This window comes from Mesoplodon densirostris, chromosome 10 (assembly GCF_025265405.1).
Source record: "Mesoplodon densirostris isolate mMesDen1 chromosome 10, mMesDen1 primary haplotype, whole genome shotgun sequence".
Taxonomy (NCBI): Eukaryota; Metazoa; Chordata; class Mammalia; order Artiodactyla; family Ziphiidae; genus Mesoplodon; species Mesoplodon densirostris.
In genome coordinates, this window is record NC_082670.1 from 44,400,759 (window position 1) to 44,422,538 (window position 21,780).

At 40.3% G+C, this 21,780-nt stretch overlaps 1 protein-coding gene across 1 annotated transcript in view; it reads left to right on the forward strand.

The window, feature by feature from the left end:
• Nucleotides 1-21,780, forward strand: part of BEND6 (BEN domain containing 6) — a 57,986-nt gene that overhangs the window by 9,356 nt on the left and 26,850 nt on the right. The window contains exons 2-3 of the mRNA XM_060110053.1: nucleotides 9,565-9,710; nucleotides 15,448-15,625. Coding sequence (XP_059966036.1) covers nucleotides 9,591-9,710; nucleotides 15,448-15,625 — 298 coding nt within the window. The 5' untranslated portion in view covers nucleotides 9,565-9,590. The remainder of the gene's footprint in view (nucleotides 1-9,564; nucleotides 9,711-15,447; nucleotides 15,626-21,780) is intronic.

The following is a 21,780-nucleotide window of genomic DNA, read 5'->3' on the forward strand; positions in this document are numbered from 1 at the left end:
AACACATCGAGATGAAAATGAACTGGTCTCACTGTCTCATTACAGATGAGACAGAGGCTGAGCCATTTGGCATCTGGCTTTCCTGCCAGGTCAGGAGCAGCAGAGAGACTCTGGTTCAGATGATGAAGTTCATGTCTTTCTCTGTTCAAACTGCTATAACAAAATACCAGAGAATGGGTAGCTTATAAACAACAGTAATGTATTTCTCACAATTCTGGAGGCTGGCAGTCCTAAATCAGGTGCCAGCATGGTTGGGTTCTGGTGAAACCCCTCTTCCGTGCTGCAGACTGCCGATATCTCACTGTGTCCTCACCTGGCAGAAGGGGCTGAGGATCCCTCTGGAGACTGTTTAATAAGGACACTAATCCCATTCATGACAGCTCCCCCCATCATGACCTAATCACCTCCCAAAGGCCCCATCACCTGACACCATTACCTATGAGGGTTAGGATTTCAACATACGGATTTTGGGAGGACCCATTCTGACCATAGCAGCTGGGTGTAGGCAAACCAGGAGGAACAGTGCTGTACCTCAGGCCTCGTCATAATGGAAATGTCACCAGCTGTAGGCTTACAGGGAGAGGGAAGGAAGTGGTTATCGCAACCTGAAAGGAGAGGGTCACATAGACAAGGCAAGCCCACAGGAAGGGAGGCAGGAGGATACATCCTCCTAACTCCCTATTCTCCTTCCCTCTGATCTCCTGCTTGGATATGCTGTTGGCTGAACCCAGCTGGGACGAGGGCAAGGGAGCCCAAGCGTGTCAACCTCCAGGCTTAGAGAGCAGCTTAAAGATTGGGGGAAGAAGGGATCAGAGGGGCAAAGAGAGGGTCTCCAGCCCTGGTGGCTGAGCAGGATGAGAGTCCTGAGAAGCTCTGATGATCCTGTCAAGACTCCAGTCTCTGGGGAAATGGGACTATGAGGCAGAACTTGGCAAGGAGGGCCCTGTAAGAGCTTCATCAAGCAAAGAAAGCAAAAGCTAGTTACTGGAGGTGATAGAATTTGCTGAAAAGCTGACTTGATGATTAGTTTCTAACTTCTGGCTTGAGTCCTTCTTATGGGTTAGCAACTGGGATTGGTTGCCAGGGTCCACTGAGGCCCCAGTTTCCTCATCTGTTAAGTGTGAATAATCCTTGGACCTACCCTGGAGCACGACAGTGAGAATTAAATGAGGTAGTACAGATTAAATGCTTTGAATGGTATAGTAAGTACTCAGTAAATATTAACTATATATTTTTTGTTATTAAATGAAGCAGACAGGATTGGAAAGATCTAAGGATGTCAGGTAGGGCAGGATGGGGAGCTAAATGAATTCCTTTCCTAGATAATGGTTACATGCATGACAGTGCATGACATCACAGCTCATTGGTTAAATTAGCTTTAGTAAAAGTGCATCCACAAACTCTGGCCTGATGAGACTGTTTTTCTTTCCTTTCTCATCATGGGAAGTTGAAAATGATTCAGGTCTAGAGTCCCTCAAACACACTTAGTGTTTCTGAGGTTCACACACAGTCTCCAGTCAGTCTAAGTCATGCAATCATAGTTTAGCAGCATTGCCGAATCATCCTAAAGTATATTGATCATCTTTTTAGTTGGGGTATTTCTGGAACAACTTGGAAATTGAAAACACGTTAGATGGCATTTGAAAACGGCGAGAGGAAAAAGAGTGAGTTGAAATGCTCCCTAATAGATATTAGTAAAACCCTGCAATTTCTCTCCAGAAGTCAGACACTTTGATGAGGAAGCACTTGCTTTGCTCAGTAGAGCGCTGTGCTTGCTGCAGGAAAGGGCACCCAACCCTTCAGAGCCATTCTGATCTTTGGTGTTTTTTGTTTTTTTGTTTTTTTGCAGATTTTCAATTTTTTTAAAAATTGAAGTGTAGTTGATTCAGAGCCATTCCAATCCTGATTTGCCTTCTTCTAGTGTATATATAATTAAAAAATAATAATATGGACATGTTCCTCCTCCATGCCTTGCCAAAGGCTGAGCTGAAACTAGTAGCCCATTTTACAGAGAACATTAAACCAGCCACTGGATATTTAGAAATATGTTGGCACTTTTTTCCTGGCACTTTGGAACTCATTTAGAGGGGAGTCTTCAGTTCATACTCTGACTTGAGTACTGAAGAGGACCTTCTATGTCTGTACATTCCAAAACCGATATGTATAGAAAACAATCCAAAACTTCTGGCCATTTGAAAGGGTTCTTAAGTTTTATTGTAGTGCCGTACTTGCCTTTCATGATTTTTATTTAATTCATAGAAGAGAATTTTTATTTAAATACAAAGGGAGGTGAGATACCTGAATGATATTTTGATGTTCATTTAGTTTCCTTAAATGTGGTCCCTTGGGCTTCCCCAGGTGTCACAGTGGTTAAGAATCTGCCTGCCAATGCAGGAGACATGGGTTCGAGCCCTGGTCTGGGAAGATCCCACATGCCGCGGAGCAACTAAGCCAGTGCACCAAAACTACTGAAGCCTGCCCGCCTAGAGCCCGTGCTCCACAACAAGAGAAGCCCGCATACCACAACGAAGAGTAGCCCCTGCTCGCCGCAGCTAGAGAAAGCCCACGCACAGCAATGAAGACCCGACACAGCTAAAAATAAAATAAATAAATTTATTTTTAAAAAATATGATGCCTTTTGTTTCTTAGAATTTCAGAAGCGGCTTTTGTATTTTTAAACTCCTGCATTAATTGTAGTATTGACATATTAAAAGTAAACCTAAATGCATTAATAATTTATATTTTTATTAATTTCATTTGCTTTCATTAGTTACAAAGTTCTCCATTCTCTATGTCTTATTTCTCATACGTGTTTTTCATAACTTGGAGACTGGTTAGAACATTTTTCAAGCTATGGGTTATAACCCATTAGTGAGTTGCGAAATCAACTTAACATGCTGTGATCAGTCAGCACTTAATAAATGAAATAAAATACAGTAGATAGAATAGAAACTGAAAGAATGCATCACATGCAGTAAAAGTGAGTATGTTTTCTGAAATTTTGTTTTAGTTTTTTGTGTGTGGGTGTATGTGTGTATGTGTGTTTTCTGGATCAAAATGTAGAATGTATATTTTGCCGTGAGCTACAAAAGATTGGAAAAAAATTGAAAGCCATTGACATGTTATTCATCCAACCACATATCTTGGGAGAGTCTCATGGCTGTGGTTATATTTAATCTTGCCCTTTACAACTACCTGGGAATTAATCAAATGGTTTCTGTTAGCAAATAAATAAATAAATAAATAAATAAATAAATAAAATATAAAGCAGGGCAGGGACTTCCCTGGTGGCACAGCGGTTAAGAATCCGCCTGCCAATGCAGGAGACACGGGTTCGAGCCCTGGTCCAAGAAGAAACCACATGCTGTGGAGCAACTAAGCCCGTGCACCTCAACCACTGAGCCTGCACTCTACAGCCCACAAGCCACAACTACCGAGCCTGAGTGCCACAGCTACTGAAGCCAAGGCACCTAGAGCCCGTGCTCTGCAACAAGAGAAGCCACTGCAGTGAGATCATCTCAACTAGAGAAAGCCCGCACACAGCAGCGAAGACCCAACACGGCCAAAAATAAATAAATAAATTTATTTTTAAAAAAATAAAGAGTGGCAGATAACTCCATGGTAAATTTTTTTACCAACTTTAGGAACTAGTAGTGTTTAATATATAGCCATATTCATAATACCCATTCTGAATTTGCTAATTGGCAGGTAGTACAAACCTTGACCCACCTGTTTGTGGATGTAAGAACAGTGGCCTGAAATCTACTGAAAAGTAGAGCTTCTAAAAGAGGTCTGATATGTCCATTCTGGTTGGTCTTGAATGAATTGTGTGTTTGTGAAGAAACTTGAGGATTTGCTCTTTAATGAAATCATATCAGCAGGAGAAAATTTTAGTACAGTTAGGATATTACAAATCTTTATTTTTGCAAACTAATTCTTTTCCAATTTTTTTATTGTGGTAAGAACACATAACATCAAATTTACATCTTAACCATTTTAAGCGTATAGTTCAAGGGCCTAAAGTACATTCACACTGTTGTGCAACCATCACCATCATCCGTCTCCAGACCGCTTTTCATCTTGCAAAACTGAACTCTATACCCATTAATCAGTAACTTCCCAGTCCCCCTTCTCCCACCCTGGGCTTATCAGCAAAGCCTGTGAACCAGGACTCTAGCATCTGTTACCATCACTAAATAATACTTATTATTTAGTGATGGTGACCAGTTAAATCTGGCAAAATCCAGTTTTATCAAATAATAACAATTTGCTGTAGGATCTGACTGGCTATATATTGTGTCTCTCAAGTACTGCTCTAAATGTTTAGTAATAATGTGCAGTGAAGTAAGGCACTGGGGAGAAAGAAGTTAAAGCGGTTGTTCTGCATGCCAGGAAGAGAAATGAGGATGGCGGAAAAGGAAGCATGTGACACATCTGAATTCCTTTTCAATGTGATAACTGAGCCCCTAGGTCAGGGTTCAGCAGCCTGCTGCCCCTCTGCCTGCCTCCTGTTTCTGTACAGCCTGTAAGCTAAGAATGTTTTTTACAGTTTTAAATAGTTGAAAAAAAACAATATAAGAATAGCATATCATGATATGTGAAAACCGTATAAAATTCAAGTTTCAGTGTCCACAGGTAAAGTTTTATTGGAGCACATCCACACTGCTGTGTTTACAGATTGCCTGTGTGCTTTCATGGTGCAAGGGCAGAGCTGAGTAGTTGTGACAGAGACCACACGGGGTAGCCTGCTCAGTGCAGCACAAACCACAGTGATGCCATTGTAATAATTTGACATTGTTTTAGTGTCGTGCATATCGTCATACCATTGTATGACATTGCATTTTATTTTTTTACTACCAGTGTATGCCAAAGCAAGAAAAGAAAGAGAAAATTTGACTTAGTGCTTTTTTTTTTTTTTTTTTTTTTTTTTTTGCGGTACGTGGGCCTCTCACTGTTGTGGCCTCTCCTGTTGCAGAGCACAGGCTCCGGACGCGCAGGCTCAGCGGCCATGGCTCACGGGCCCAGCCGCTCCGCGGCATGTGGGATCTTCCCGGACTGGGGTACGAACCAGTGTCCCCTGCATCGGCGGGCGGACTCTCAACCACTGCGCCACCAGGGAAGCCCTGACCTAGTGCTTTTAAAGCAGAGTGGCGTGTGGATTATTTTGTTACCAAACTAGATGGAAAGCATTGTGTGTATTAACACTGACTCTATAGCTGTGCTTAAAAAAAAAACATATATATGTCACATTACCAAACTCAGCATTCATCCAACTCACAGGACAAGTCACAACAATTAGAAAATTTTTAATGAAATATCACAGCAGAGTTTCTTCAGAAAAATGAGAAATGAAAATGAGTCTGTAACCAAAATAAGTTTCTGGGTGGTTTGTTTGTTAGCCAATTAAGGAAAGCCATTTACCAATAGTGAGTTAATTAAATCGTGTTTTATTGCAGTAGCTTAAGGCATGTGCCCAGAAAAAAATAAAATTACTTAAGACTATTTGCCTTTCAGCAAAAACAGTTATTCAAAGGAATGAGGACATCAGGAGCAACATAATTAAAACACACGGCAAATGACTCTGAGTTTTTCTTGGCTCTTGACAAATCAACAGATGTTACTGATATTGCTCAGTTCTTATTTATTTGAGGAGTAATTGCTGATTAATTTAGAGTGACTCACAAATTAACCATTATAAATAGTCTGTGAAACAACTGTGGCAGAGAATATTTCCAAAGAGGTTGAGAAAACACAAATTCAGTACAACCTGAGGTGGAATCTGCTAAGACGTGATACAATTGATGGTGGTTAAAAATGTGTGTGGAGGGGCTTCCCTGGTGGCGCAGTGGTTGAGAGTCCTCCTGCCGATGCAGGGGATATGGGTTCGTGCCCCGGTCTGGGAAGATCCCACATGCCGCGGAGAGGCTGGGCCCGTGAGCCATGGCCGCTGGGCCTGTGCGTCCAGAGCCTGTGCTCCGCAATGGGGGAGGCCACAACAGTGAAAGGCCCGCGTACAGCAAAAAAAAAAACAAAAACAAAAACAAAAAAATGTGTGTGGAGCAGGAGAAATGTTTGTTGGAAAATTTTACAAAACTTGTGAAAATGTAAGGTCCTTAAAGCCTACAGTTATTCATTTTATTATTCATCAGAAGGTATTTTGCAGAAAATATTTGAACCTACTATGTATTTAAATAGTTGTATTGAAATATTATTCACATGCAATTCGCCCACTTGAAGTACATATTTCAATGTTTTTTTGTTTGTTTGTTTATTCACAGGGTTTGTGCAACAAACACCACAATCCAATTTTTAAAAAACGTTTTTGTCCCCATTGAAAGAAACCCATTAGCAGGCATTCCTCCCCCAATCCCCCAATCTCTCACTCCTAAGAAACCAATAATCTGTTTTCTGTCTCTATAAATTTGACGATTCTTGACATTTCACATAAATGGAATCATACAATGTGTGATCTTTGGGGACTGATGTCTCACACTTAGCATAAAGTTCCCAAGGCTCATTTATGTTGTGGCATGTATCAGAACTTCATTTCTTCTTATTGCTGAATCATATTTCACTGTATGGATGCACCACATTTTATTTATCTATTCATGAGTTGATAGACATTTGCTTTTTTCCACTTTTTAGCTATTATGGCTAATACTGCTATGAAGGTTTGTGTACAAGTTTTTGTATGGATGTATGCTTTCGCTTCTCTTGGGTATATACGTAGGAATGAAGTTGATGTGTCATATGATGATGTAATATTTAACTTTTAGAGCTGCCAGACTTTTCCAAAATGCCTGCACTATTTTACAATCCCACCAGCAAGATATAAGGGTTCCAATTTCTCCACGTCTTTACCAAAACTTTTTGTTTTCTTTTTTGATTATAGTCATCTTCGTGCATATGAAGAGGCCTCTCATTGTAGTTTTTATGAGCATTTATATAGTGATTAATGATACTAAGCCTCTTTTCCTGTGCTTATTTGCTATTTATATATCTTCTTTGAAGTGATGTCTGTTTAAATCCTTTGTCCATTTAAAAAACTCGGGCATTTGTCTTTTTATTATTGTGTTGTAAGAGTTCTTTATATATCTTGTATTCATGTCCCTTGTGAGATCTATTTTCATATATTTCCTTCCATTGTGTAAGTTGTTTTTACTTTCTTGATGGTATCATTTGTGAAAATAACGTTTTTGTTGTCATATCTATGAAATCATTGCCTAACCCAAGGTCACAAAATTCATACAATTTCATAATGGGTCAGCATTGGCAAGTGAGCATTTGCCATTAATTCTGATGGTAGGGAACACTTTGAACCCTAATTAAACAAGATATCTTTTTTAGTTCCAGTCTCATTTTTAGGCCTGTCTGACAAAAAGTTATACTCAATTATTAGTAGTATAGTTTCAATTTTATGAATAAAACTTTTGTGAAGATTTATTTTCTTCTTGCTTATAAGTACCTACATAATATCCTTGATTTTGCCCTTTGTCCTGCAAAGCCTAAAATATGTACTATCTGACGCTTCACAGAAAATTTGTGTTGACCTTGCTCTGAGTAAACAGATGATTGATATTTGCTACAAGTGGAGTTTTTGTCTATGGAATGCTCTTAACTGTGTATCCTTGATTTAAAATTGCCTATGGCAAACATACCCAGGATCTATGGACTTATAACTCCCTAGAGAAGGTCATGCAAGCTGTACAACTCTTAGGTATAAAATGGAGAAGTATCACGACTTAAGCACACCCACTGTGTGAGGTGACCCCCAAACCTCAGTTAGAGGCCTCACCTCTTGTTCTAGAAGGAAGAACCTATAAAGCCAGGATGTCCTAGACCTCCCCATTCTGCCTGTGCCTTTTGATTGCTTGTATCTTTGAAATTATTAATAAAGCTTGATACTAAGTAAGATCTCTGATATTTGTGAGTTAGATATTACAGTCCAGTCCCATGTGTTAGCTGAAGCACTATTCGTGTATTTGAAAACATAAAGTAAGTTTTCAAAAAGTCACAACAAGCAATCTTGGAAAGACTAAATATAATTTTATGCTTGGAGTAGAGAATAAAGAATTTCTCTTAAAATAGGTAAAAGAACCATATTTTCTAAAAGGATTACTTGGTGTAATTTGGTAAAGAGTATAGTTACCTTCTACTCAACAATCCACATATTTGTCGAACTCCCTTTAAGCTAGTCTCTTCTGTAAAGTTTTATTATTTATAATTAAATATCTTTTCATGAAAACAAACCAACATATGCAAGTAATAAGGATGCTACAGGGACTTCCCTCGTGGTCCAGTGGCTAAGACTCCATGCTCCCAATGCAGCGGGCCTGGGTTCAATCCCTGGTCAGGGAACTAGATCCCACATGCCACAGTGAAGATCCCGCAGGCAGCAAGGAAGATCCTGCGTGTTGCAACTAAGACCCGGCACAGGCAGATAAATAAATATTTAAAAAAAATGCTATGACCAAAAGTGTTGAATCATCCATACACAGCAAAAGCTAGATTTGGTCATTTCAAAACTATTAAACCTAAAAACTATCATCTGTTTTATCAGGTTTTGAAAAAATGATTCTACCTGAAAATTTTAATGAAATGCATTGTTGCCTTTGAGATTTTTTTGCATTCTTTATGGTGCTACTCTTAAGTTTACACCAAAGAAAATCTTCCATCTCAAAACTTTAGACTTTTCAGGAAAAAAACAGAACAAATTTCTAGGCCATTCTTACTGATCTCCCTTGGAATATTTTTGGTCCTGATGAGATTGGCTATTATTATTGTTAAAGATTTATTTATTATTTTCATTTATTTATTTTATTTATCTTTGGCTGCGTTGGCTCTTAGTTGCGGTACGCAGGATCTTCAATGAGGCCTGCGGGATCTCCGTTGAGGTGCGCGGGCTCTTCATTGAGGCACGTGGGCTTCTCTCTAGTTGTGGCGAGCAGGTTTTCTCTTCTCTAGTTGTGGTGCACAGGCTCCAGGGCTCGTGGGCTCTGTAGTTTGTGGCACACAGGCTCTCTAGTTGAGGTGCGTGAGCTCAGTAGTTGTGGTGCGCGGGCTTAGTTGACCCGCAGCATGTGGGATCTGAGTTCCCTGACCAGGGATCGAACCCGCATCCCCTGCATTGGAAGATTCTTTACCACTGGACCACCAGGGAAGTCCCTAGATCTGCTATTATTAATGTCTTTTTCCTAAAGTTATATAACTTCAGTCCTCAAATCATTTGCATAATTTTACAAGGTTTCTACTTTGTTTTTTAGACTCCTCATAACTGATTGACAAGAAAAAACTTGAAAAGATGGAAAAAATTTATGCCATTTGATTTTATAAATGACAACTTCCTGTATCCCACGTTCTGGAAACATGATATCCTCATGATTTTGAACCAAGTGAAAGTGTGTCCTAAATTAGCCAGTGGGAGAAGGAATGACAGAAAGTATTAAGTAAAATAATTTACTTGAGTGGCTAGTCCCTTTATGAAACATACAGTTGTAAACATATTATGGATCTACATCCAGAGTAGCACCATCTCATGGGCATTCCTTCCTCCTACAATTTCAGAAAACCTTTGGTAACTAACTGAGAAAATGCAGAAGATCTTGCAAACAGAGGAAATTACCAATACCCAAGCTCTTAGAAAAGGAAAGAGGAAAAGGACGGAGACGATGGACTCAGAGAATGCGAACAGTGACCTGGATAAAGGGCAGGTTGGTGTGCTGCTGTTGTGGTGGTACTTTCTTCCCTTGCTCTGCCATAATTCCATAATTCCTTTCACAATTTATTAGTGCATTTCCCCCTCTTGCATTAATAGATTCTTCCCTTTAATTCTTTATTCAACTGAAGGAATAAAATTTCATGTTCTCTTTTTAATGTTAAACAAGTTGAATTAGAAACGTATTCACAAGCCATTTTACCAGCTTCTATTAAAGTGTGGCCAACTATACATTGTTCAAACGTTACTTGATCTCCTGGGACATTAAAGATCAGCAAACTGTCAGAAAATATTTTTTTTCTCCCAAAACCACTGGAGAAATTGGAACACCTCTTCTAAAATTTATTGCCTTTTTTTTTTTTTTTTTTGACTCCAGTTTGCAGCCCATCCTCATCACAGGTTTGGCCAGGGCCCCTTTCTTATTTGTATTTATTCATTTATTCCTTTTTGATCTGAATTCCCCACTCCCATTCTCCTCTTACACTTTGGACAAACTATCCACCTGTTTATCCTTTATTTTTTATTTGTGTGTCTTTGTAATACATGGAGTGCTTATGTGCATGTATTTTCGTTTAATTCTTAAAATACATACTGTACATTCTCATGGTTTAGAATATATTTTACTCTCCGGGGATAGTGTCTGGAGGCACTGAGACGGTCCAGCATCTGGCATGCCACACATCCTAGGCTGCCCCACAACACAGCCTCTGACAAAACGAGGCTGTCCCGAACCCCTGGCAATAGAATTGTTTACTCTTAAACCCAGAAGGTTGGGAAAGCACCAAAATCTGCGTGTGGAATGTGCCCAGGCCGACTTTGAGAAGTTGTTGCTGTGAGACCTAAAGTTCTTATGAGGTTTCCTAAAACGAAACAACATGTCAGCCGGGCCTATGGTGGGTCCATGTCTGCTAAGCATGTCTGTGACCGGTCACATATGCTTTCCTATGGAGGGGCAGAAAATCCTTGTGGAAGTGTTGAAGGCACAAGCACAGAGTCAGAAAGCTCAATTTAAAATGAAGCTTTTTTGAGTAATAAAAAAATCAAAAGCCTAAAAATTACATATCTGTGTGTGAAAAGTCTCCCACACAGCTGCCCCACTCGCCCTGTTCCTGCCTCCTGGCCCCCTACCACATGTAACCACTTTATGGCTTTCTTGTTTATCCTCCCAGTGTTTCTTTGTTCAAATAAAGCAAATATGAATATAGATATTCTTATCCCCTCTTTTGCACAAAAAGTAACTTACTAGATAGGCTGCTTTGTACTTTGCTTTTTTACTTAATGTATTCTGACAATCTTTCCATTAGTATATAAAGAACTTTCTCTTTTGTACGTCATCACCCACTGTCCCCTAGCATGGATATGGCTTGTTTCCATATCCATGTTTTGTCTGTTTACAAATCACGCTGCACTGTACAACCTTATGGCTCCATCATTTCACACATCATTTAGTAGTACATTGGTATCATAATATATAGCTCAATCTGTTTGGTTTTTCAATCAGCACTGTTTTTAACATCTATATTGCTATTATATACGATACGTTGCGTCTAACAAAGCATAGCATCATTTTACTTGTCCTTTCCTCCAATGATGAAAACCTAGATTTCCTCCAGCATCTTGGTACTACAAACAATGACAAAATAAATGTCCGCATACATGTCCATTTAAGAAACAGCGTGAGAATGTCTCTGGAATAAACACTTAGAAGGGTGAGTAATGGCTTTGATATGACAATGAAATTGCTTTCCAGAATGTCTACATCAGTCCACATGCCCAGCAGCAGTGCATAAGGGGTTCCATGTTGTGCTTCCCTGCCAACACTTAGCATTTATGTCCTTATTTCATATATTTGGCAATTGATGGGAGAAAATGATATCTTGTTTCAATTTGCTGGTGCAGGTTTTGGGTGGTGGGAGGTTGTCCAGTGGTTCCTTGAGGGCAAAATAGTCACCTGCTCTAGCAGGCCAGTAGTACGGTTTCTTTTGCAATTTGTGTTTCTCAAAAACTTAATAGCCTTCCAAACTATTTCTTTCTGCTTGGTTTCATTGCAAGTAACTACAGCCAGAGATCTTATTTGGTCATAAATAAGCCTGAAACCTCTCCTCTATTATTACGGCTGCTCAGCCTCTTTTCTCTCCAACTTCTGGCAGTGACTTAATTGCCATATGAAACAAAAAGCTTGAAGATAATGCACTGAAGCTGAGGCTTACCATTGGGATGGATTTCAGTGTCTGGCAGAGAACACTTAAAGAGAAGCTCTTGAGAAAGCCTTGAGTTCACAGGCTTTTTTTCTTATCTCTTACAATTTAGATGTAGACGTCATTCATTTTTTTCAAACCTTGGAGATTTAACATGACTGGACTCAGTTTAAATTGCATGCTACATTCTAAATGCAGACGGAAGGAGAAAGCCTTCCATTTCCGCAAACTAGCTAGCACTGACAAGAAGTCACTCATACACACAGACATTCTTTTTCCAGTCTCAGTAAGCACATGGTGTGCCTTCCAAGGCATTGCAGGTGACAGTTTTACCAAATGTGTCATCACCAAGGTCTAACAAGAGTCAACAACCTTCCAGCATGTTATACCTTTGCTCTTTTTGACCATAACCTGAGCTCTAAGTAATTCAAACATATGTCAAGTTTTGGGTATCCGGCTTCTAGGTATCAAAATCTGCATTAGTTAAGATGCATGTTGCAAAGGCTGTAACAAAGACCCAAATATCACAGTGGCGTATAAAGATGGAAGTTTATTTCCCTTTCACGTAATAGCAAGAGCAGTCCTGGTTGCTGTAGCAGTGCCAAAATGCTGAGGATCCGTCTTATCTTGTTCATTTACCTTCCTGAACACACAGCCTCTGTCCCTGGGTCAAGGTGACTACTCCAGCTCCCACCTGCATGCCTTCCTCTCTGCCAACAAAAATAGAATTCAGGCAGGAGAAGGCCGGCCCATTCCTCCTAAGGTCATGACCCAGTAGTGGTACACATTGTTCCTACTCCTATTTGACTGGCGGAAGCTTAGTCACATAGCCACACTGAGCTGTCCGGGAGTCTGGGAAATGTAATCTAGCTGACACCTACCTGCTGAGCTAAAAACCTATTACTGTAGAAGAATGGGAGAACAAATATCTGGTGATAGCCAGCGGTCTCTGCCACTGTCCTTTTCTCTATTGAGTTTTTATAGTTTCTGTTGGGTTTCTTAGTCTGTTCTGGTGGGTTCCTGTTCTATTCTTATTGATTGGCACATATACCATATCTACTGTAGAAATTAGTTTCATGTGGTTTTAGATTTTGCAAGTATCTTATCCCAATCTATTGTCTATTAACTTTGTCTTCCAATGATGCTTATAAATGGATTTATGCTTGATTTCATTTCTCTCTTGTGGGAAATTCCTGCAAGAACTAGACCATATATTCTATTTTTTCCCAATTACTCTGCATAGAACTATGATCTCAGTAGGCATCCTTCAGTTTTTTAGATAAATATTTAATTTCCTTTTAACCAAATGCATCAGTTTTTTTATTAAAGATTTATATATCTAGCATGAGTACTTTAGCTACTTGCCAACATAGGACAATAGTAATTTTCATTACCATTATATATATTATATATGTCATACACACGTGGAATAATGAAATATGTATACATACATAGATTGGTATACTTATAAAATAAGGAGTGAGGTTGAATGTATACATTGCTGATCATACAAAAATATAATTGTATTTTCTATAACTGATCTCATCTGGCTTTCAATTCTCCATCCCTGGTAGATAAGAAAAGGGGGAGAAAAAAAAAAGCTTGAACTTGTCCATTGACAGTGAATTACAGAGTGTTCTTTTTTTTTTTAATTTAAATTTTATTTTTGGCTGCGTTGGGTCTTCGTTGCTGCGCACGGGCTTATCTCTGGTTGCTGGGAGAGGGGGCTACGCTTCGTTGCGGCGCGCGGGCTTCTCATGGCGGTGGCTTCTCTTGTTGCAGAGCACAGGCTAGGCGCATGGGCTTCAGTAGTTGTCGCTCGCGGGCTGTAGAGCGCAGGCTCGGTAGTTGTGGCGCAGGGACTTAGTTGCTCTGCGGCATGTGGGATCTTCCCACACGGGCTCGAACCCGTGTGTCCTGCATTGGCAGGAGGATTCTTAACCACTGCGCCACCAGGGAAACCCAGTTAGAGTGTTCTGGTGTTTAAAATCCCTTTGAGGTATTGGTATAGTTTCAGTCACTTCAGGGTTTAAGTCTCAATGGAGACTAGCTTCTCACTCTCCTCCACTTCCTGTTTTTTTCCTGGGAAGTGTTTCAAGTTTTGAGGAGTCTTACATATCATCCAGCCTCTGGGGAGGGACAGCTGGTCTTCTGCCCAGGCTCTAAGATTTCTGCCTGTTTCCTTAGTGTCCAGTACTGTTACTGCTGAGGCACAGCATTCCTTCCAGCTCCCAGGGAGTTCTGCTGGCACCATCTGCTGATGTTTGCTGTGCTGGGACCTGCTGCCAACTTCTGTAAGGTTCTGGCACCCTGTAGTCTCTCTGTTCACCAGTTCCCCCAGCACTTACCCAGTTCCTGAACGGGACACAGGGATCCTCCGGATTCTCCAGCTGCTTTGCATGAGCTCTGGGGAGTCTGGACACTGTCTCTGGTCCATTTGCCCAGACACCAATTTTGTCCATTTCTGATCTGTGGCCCAGAAGGTGCCGTGTTGCCCTGATGTTGCTGGACTTGGGGCCCCTTTAGGGCATTTATGATGTGCTGAGAAGCACGGAGCCAGCCCTGCTGCCCTGGGACTGCCCCTCATTCATCTGGATGTTTCTATCACCTACCCTGACCCCTGGATCCACCTCGCTTCCCCACAAAGGTCGGGGCAGGAAGAGCAGACACTGGAATCTGACCTTCTGTTCTTCCTGTTCCGAATTCCTCCTGCTCCTCAGCCAGGCCCCAGGAGGTCTCTTCGCTTCCTATTCAGCAGGAACTTTCTTGATCTCTATTTTCAAAATTTTTATTGGAGTATGGTTGATTCACAATGTTGTGTTCTGGTGTACATGTGCCTTTATCTCTTCTACTCTAAAGTTTATTTTTATAAACATCATACTCCAGGCTTCTAGATTTGGATCTTTATAAATTTCACTCTGTGCTCCAATTTTCCAGATTTGGATTAATATAAATATAAAGGCCAGCTTAGTAATTGGAGAAAATTCTTTTCTGCCTCAACAAAGCCTGGGTTTTACGACTCAAATGCATATGTTTTCGGATTATTGTCCTGCTGTCCTTAAAAAATATTTTTTAAACTAAAAGGTAGACATCAGTGCTTTGTTCTGGGTAAATCTTTCTCCTTTCTCTGATGGAATCAACCCCCAAATTAGCCTCATGGCATAGTCTCAACAGAGAGGCTGTGGATGAGGTGTCGGGAGAGAAATGGAGGACGTAGATGAGTTACAAAGATCTGAATGGTGGCCTGGTTGATTCTACTCTGTTATACTATTTTTCTACTTTGTGTTTTTCATGAAGTTAGGCCGAAAGTCAGAATCCTGATTACTGTTTTGAAAGAGATGTGTGCATGAAACTTTGATGTCCTCTTTTATTCTGAGTTCCCCTGGATAGTGGAGGACCAAGCTGAGGCTAGATCACTCGCCTCCTGGAAGAGCAGGAGCCTGTAGGTCTAATTAAGTCCCAGCAGCATCCGGAACACAGGATAAACCATGAGAGCTCCCTTGATGCTTTTGTTGTGCCTGCCTTGTATTTTAGAGAGACCCATATTCGGGAAATGCCTTTCTGCCCGGTGAGAGCTCCAGTGAGGATGAAGAGCCTCTAGCAGAATTGTCGAAGGAGGAACTGTGCACAAAAATAAGAGGCCTGAAACAAAAACTAACAAACATCCGGAAAGAAAACAGCCGCCTTCGACAGTCTTTGGTCATGCTTCAAGGTAAACTTAGAGAAAATTGACTTTTTTAGATGAAAGGAAAAATACTTGATGAGGGAAGGTATTGAAATCAGCTGTCAAGAATGAAAAAAACAGTACCTTAGAGAAAAAAAATCAAAAACCACATTTTAAGAAAATCTATGATTGCATAATTTAATATGGATGTACTCTATTGAAGCCTCTAGTTTATTGATTAAAAAATTTTAGATTATTCCTACAAAATACCAAATGTCATATTCATTTAATACTGTCCAACAAATATTTATGGAGTGTTTAATATAGGCTTAGAGAGAAAAGATCAGTAAGACAACAGGTATGTCAAGGTGTTCGTACTTATCTCATTCTCCTCTGCTAAGGAAAGCACTAGAAAATGGGGCCTGTTGTGATCTCTTATAGACTCACTGGAATTAAAGATTCCATATATTAAATTTCAGGTTTGGGGTTGGGAGCAGTGGTGTGGAAAATAATCACATTCCATTGAAGACATAAAGGGGAAAGACAGGCCCAAGAAAATTAAAAACAACCTGGAATAATGCCTTTTTGCAGAATCCTATATTGTGTTTAAGTGTTTATTTTTTTAAATTATGTTTTCCATTTGTAGTTAGGCATCATGCACTATTTTGTATAGCTGAATATTTGGCAATATATCCTATGTGGGGCAGCATTCTGTTATAAAACAGTAAATACACAGAGTATTTTAAAAATAAATCCCTCTGGCTTCTGTGTACAAAATGAGTACAAGGGGCACAGAAAGGAGAGTGGGGGAGAACCACTTTTGAAAGGTATTACAGTCATCAGAGTAACAGGATGGCAGCCTTGCCTAGGGCAATGGCTGTGGAAATAAAGAAGACAATTCCACAATATTTGGGGAGGCAGAAATGGTAGGAGACAGAACATTGTGGTGAGCTAGATTGACAGAGTAATGGCTCAGACGAGTTCCTACAAATATTGATTAAATTGAAGGCTTCCTAGTTTTAAGTAGAAATAGGCAGACATGAATGGAAATAAGATGTTTATTCCACCAACAAGCCATTCTCTCCTTATTTTTTACGCTTTAAATATGGCATCTTTATAACTGATGGTTTTTCCTGGTGAGGTTTTTGCAATTTTCGAAGAACAGATTGTTCTTATTTTTATATCATCTGTTCCAGAACGTAGAGTAAGATGAAAAGCTAGTTGATAAAGTTGGCATACATTGCTGGTTCAAGTATTGATCTTGAAGTCTCCGACTTTGGTTTGAATCCCAACCCTGCTTACTAGCTGTAAGCCTTGGCCCTGTCACTGTCCTGCCCTCAGCCCCAGCTTCACTTTCCTCATCTACACAGTGGAGCCAATCTCTCATGTCCCTCTTGCCAAGATGATTAAATTAGATAATTAGAAGAAATGCTTTACCAGGGCCTGATACGTGATAGGTGCTCAGTAATCATCGTTATTGTTTCTGTCTCTGTTTTTATTAACACCAGAACTTGACACATGGACCCCCCCAAAAGAAAATTAGATCAATTTTTTTCGTAAATTTAGATGAGAAAATTCTAAATGCAAGAGGAGCAAATCAGTTTCAATAGTATATGAAGGGGACTTCTCTGACAGTCCAGTGGTTAAGACTCCATGCTTCCAGTTAAGGGGATGAGGGTTCCATCCCTGGTTGGGAACTAAGATCCCACGTGCCGCGTGGCACGGACAAAAAATAAAATTAAAAAAATAGTATATGAAAAGAATCATCACTATGAACAGTTTCTCTCTGTCCCTCACTCTGGAGTTGCTGTTTCATTTTCTCCTCTCTCTGCCAGCTTCCCACACTTTCCATATCCTCGCTCTCAGCTGATGCCTTTGCTTCACAGAGAACTTGGAGGATGTGAAAAGACTGTCAGCTCCCTGCATCTGTGCTTGTATTAACTTCCACGTCCTCTCCTGTCACCCATGAGTGGCCTGTCCTCTTGTCCAGTCAAAGGCAGTATGTCCATCTGTGCATCCTCTTTCTGCTAATCAAGGACAGAGCTCCAGAGAGCCTCCCCTGCTCTCTCTAATGAATCAGCCCATTAGCATCAGACATACATTTATTTCTCCCATTAAAAAAAACAAACAAACCAAAAAAACCCCACCTTTCTCAGGCCATTTGCTTCTCTGCCTTTCACCCTGTTTCTCTCCTTCCCTTTGTAGGAAAACTCCTTACATGTTGACTCTATACACGGTTTTCAAGTTTCCCCCCTTTACTCCCTTTGGATCCCACTTCAATTAAGTCCTTGTCATTCCATTGTAATGTCTCTTCTCATGATTGCCAGTGACCTCCATGTATTAGTTTCCTAGGGCTGCCGTGATAAAGTATCACAAACTGGGTGGCTTAAACAGCAGAATTCTAAAATCAAGGTGTCAGCAGGGCCACGCTTCCTCTGATGGCGCTGGGGAAGGCCTCTCTCCTAGCTTCTGGTTGATCCTTGGCCTGAGGCAGCATTAAGACCAGTCTTCATGTGATGACCTCACTGTGTGCTTGTCTGTCTCTGTGTCCAGACTTCCCTCTTTTTATAAGGATGTCAGTCATTTTGGATTAAGGCCCACTCTAATGACCTCATTTTAACTTGATTACATCTATAAAGGCCCTATTTCCAAATAAGGTCACATTCTAAGGTCCTGGGGGTTAGACTTCAACATCTCTTTTTGGGGGGACACAAGTTAACCCATAACATTTCATATTGCTAACCCCGAAGGTAATTTCTCAAGGGTCATATTAAGTGCCCTCTTACATCTGACACCTTGGCTACCTCTCCTTCCTTGGCTTCTAGGGCACCACATTCCTCCTCCACTGCTGAGCTTTCCGTCTCAGTTTATATGGCTGCCTCATTTCATCATCTTACCCTCTAAATATTTGATGATGCCCCAGGCTCAGTCCTTGGGCTTCTTTCTTTTCTATCTGCTTTCACTCCATAGGGGATCATATCCAATTCTATGGTGTTAAATCCATCAATAACTATGACTTATCTCCAGTCTGGACTTCTCCCTTTAGTTCCAGACTCATGGGCTAACTGTGTATTGACAAGACTGGCAGGCATCTCAGACAAACACCCCCCACCCCGACCACATTCCCACCCTTCCCCTGCCACCTGCTCCTCTCTTTCTTCCTCGCCTCGGTTAATGCTAACTTCATTGTTCCAGTTTCTCAACTCAAAAACCACGATGCTGTCTTGTATTTCTGTATTTCTTTTACACCCTACACTCAGTCCATTGGCAAATCCTACTGGCTTCATCTTCAAAATATCTCTGGAATACAGTTCTTTGTACCACCCCCACTACAGCCACTCTGGTCCAAACCACCAGCATCTCTCACCCAGGTGATCATGGTGGCTTCCTCACTGGTGTTGCCACTTCTGCTCATGCTGCTGTGCAGTCCACTATCAACACAGCAGCAAGAACATCCTGCTAACTGTAGGCCAGCTCACGTCACTCCTCTCTGCAGACAATTCCAGTGCATGTCTACCTCACATGGGGTAAAACTGAAGTCAGTTTTATGATCTTTGAGTCCTTACGTGATCCGGCCACCTCCCCTCCACATACCTTTCTGGCCTTGTTTTCTACTCTCTCCCCATCCTTCTCTGTGATCCAGCCACACCGGACCACTTGCTTTCCCTCCAAAGACATCAGACGTGACCTGATGTCAGCATCTCTGTACTGGCTGTTCCTTTGGCCTGGGATATTCTTTCCCCAGATATCCACATAGTTTGCACCCTACATACTTCAAATCTTCACTGTAAATTCATCTTTGCCCTGACCTCCTCCCTCCATCTAAACTTTCAACCTCTCTCCCCCTGCAACGTTTTTTTATCCCTTCCCATTTCGTTTCCTCTTTGGCACTTAAAAGCCTACATACCCTATTCTGTATTTAATATTGTCTGCCCCTCTGCATGCACACACACTAGAATGTACCCTTAGAAACCAAAGTAAAGTTGGCTATTGGTTAGACTTCAAGCAACAGGAAGAGTCAGGAACTGCCAACTGCCACTGCAGTATTCATGTATGCATTTCTTCTTTCAGTCAATATTTACAAGGTCCTCTATATGTCAGGCACTGCTCTAAGTACCTAGGAAAACCCAGTGAACAAAACAAAGATCGCCACTCTCACAGAGCTCACATTCCAGTGAGGCAAGCAGTCAAAATCATGAAAAATAACAATTAAGTAAAATTAAGTAAATTATACAATATGTCAGCTAGTGATAAATGCTATGGAAAAAATAGGAGAGGTAAAGGAGGATGGGGATTTGAGGGAGAGGGGGTGTTTTACAGTTTAAAATAACATGGTCATAGTAGGTCTCCTTGTGAAGCTACAGTTGGGAACTAGGAAGATGTCAGAAAGTTGAAATTTAACGTATAATCCAAATAAGAAGGGGGTCTGAGAGAAGAGTGCAGAGTGGTTAGTTAACCTTTGCTCAGCAATAGTCCTCTTTGAACTAAGAATCAGAGCTGTTTATCTGTCTATAAAGCCTACTAACTAAGAAAAATAGCAGAATGTATATGCCATTCTAGACATTCAGAATGACAGACGTGTGTGTGCTCTACGTGCATGTGTTAAACATTTGAAACATATCTTGTGGACCACAACTGACCAGCACAATAAGATATAAAAGGAAAAAAAGTGGCATGTCTATTGTACAAAAGGGTATTAAATTACCACTATTTGTAAAGAATGAATGTATACCCAGGGAAAACAATGTCTCAGCCGAAAACTCCACTCTATTAACTAATGAGTAAGGAAGGAAAAATCAAGTAGGTTTTGCCCAGGTTCATTTAAATATAGTAGAATGCTGTCAAAGTTTCAGAAATAGCCAAAGTAAAACCAGTGAATCACTGAAGTAGTAATTAGTAAAAGTTTATTGTGTGCACATCAAAAAGATACCACCAAAAGCAAAAAGGCTTATCTAAGCCATAACAGTGTGAAATTTCAGAACACCAGGAAGGGAAAATCTAGAAACTTTCAGAGAGAAGGAGCATGTTACCCGCTAAGGAGTGGGAGTCAGATGACATTGGACTTTTCACCAGCAACACTGGAAGCTCTAAGATAATTGAGCAATGCATTTAAAATTCTAAAGGGAAATGATTTAAACCTAGACTTCTATACCCAGTGAAACCATCAACCAAGTGTGAGGGCAGAATAATAATATTTTCATACCTATGAAGTCTCAATGTACTTCCTGTGCTTTCTTTTTCAAAAGCTAACGGAGGGTGTGCTCCTTCAAAATGAGAGAGTGAATCTAGAAAGTCAATCAGAAAACAGGTAGTCCAGTACAGGATGTAGCCACAGAATAATAGTGAGGGGACACTCCAGGGTGACAGGTCCACAGTAGCCTGGAAGCAGCTGGTCTAGAGGTGGACAGGTACAGGGGTTACAGGAGAGAGATCACTGAGAAAAACATGAAATTGATAGATGACATGATGTCATCTACCAAACATACTGCAAGGAGATTTTACACCTCTGGTAGGAAGTTTTGAGATGTTTAAGCCAGAGAAACAGTTAAATAATAATAATAAGCAAGCTTTTAAAAATGAGATCATTTTAACTCTAGGAAAAAAGTCATGTTTTAAAGGAAAGGAATTGAGAATTACATCACTATAATAATGTAAGCACAGTATTTATTGAACTAGCAGTTGTGTTACAACTATCCTGGGATGATGGAGAGAAGAAGAGTGTGTATGTGTTTGCATATGTGGGTACGACGTGTGTGTGTTTCTATGTGGCTGGGGGAGGAGTTGAAAGAGGGCTGCCTTGTCATGTTACATAGTTGAAAGTCAAAAAATAATTATATGAATCTGAAAAAATAAAAGAATAGTTGTATATGCTTATTATTATTTAAGACTATGAAGGTAACTACCAGAGAAACAGGTAAGTGGATCAGAAGTTCTCCCTCTAGGAGTAGTAGGTAATCCAGGGTGGTGAGCGGTAGGGCAGAGGACTGCTATTTTTCATTATAAGCCTTATTGTATTTAAAAAATAATAAATGCCTGGTACATAATAGGTGCCCCAAATCTAATAGCTACCATTTTTTTAAAAAAAATCAGTAATTTCCTTATAGATCAGAAATTGCTGATTTTATTCCTAAAAAAATAATAAAAAAGAATCTACACATTAATTACAAATAACTATAAAATATCTACTAGTTACCCTAACAAGA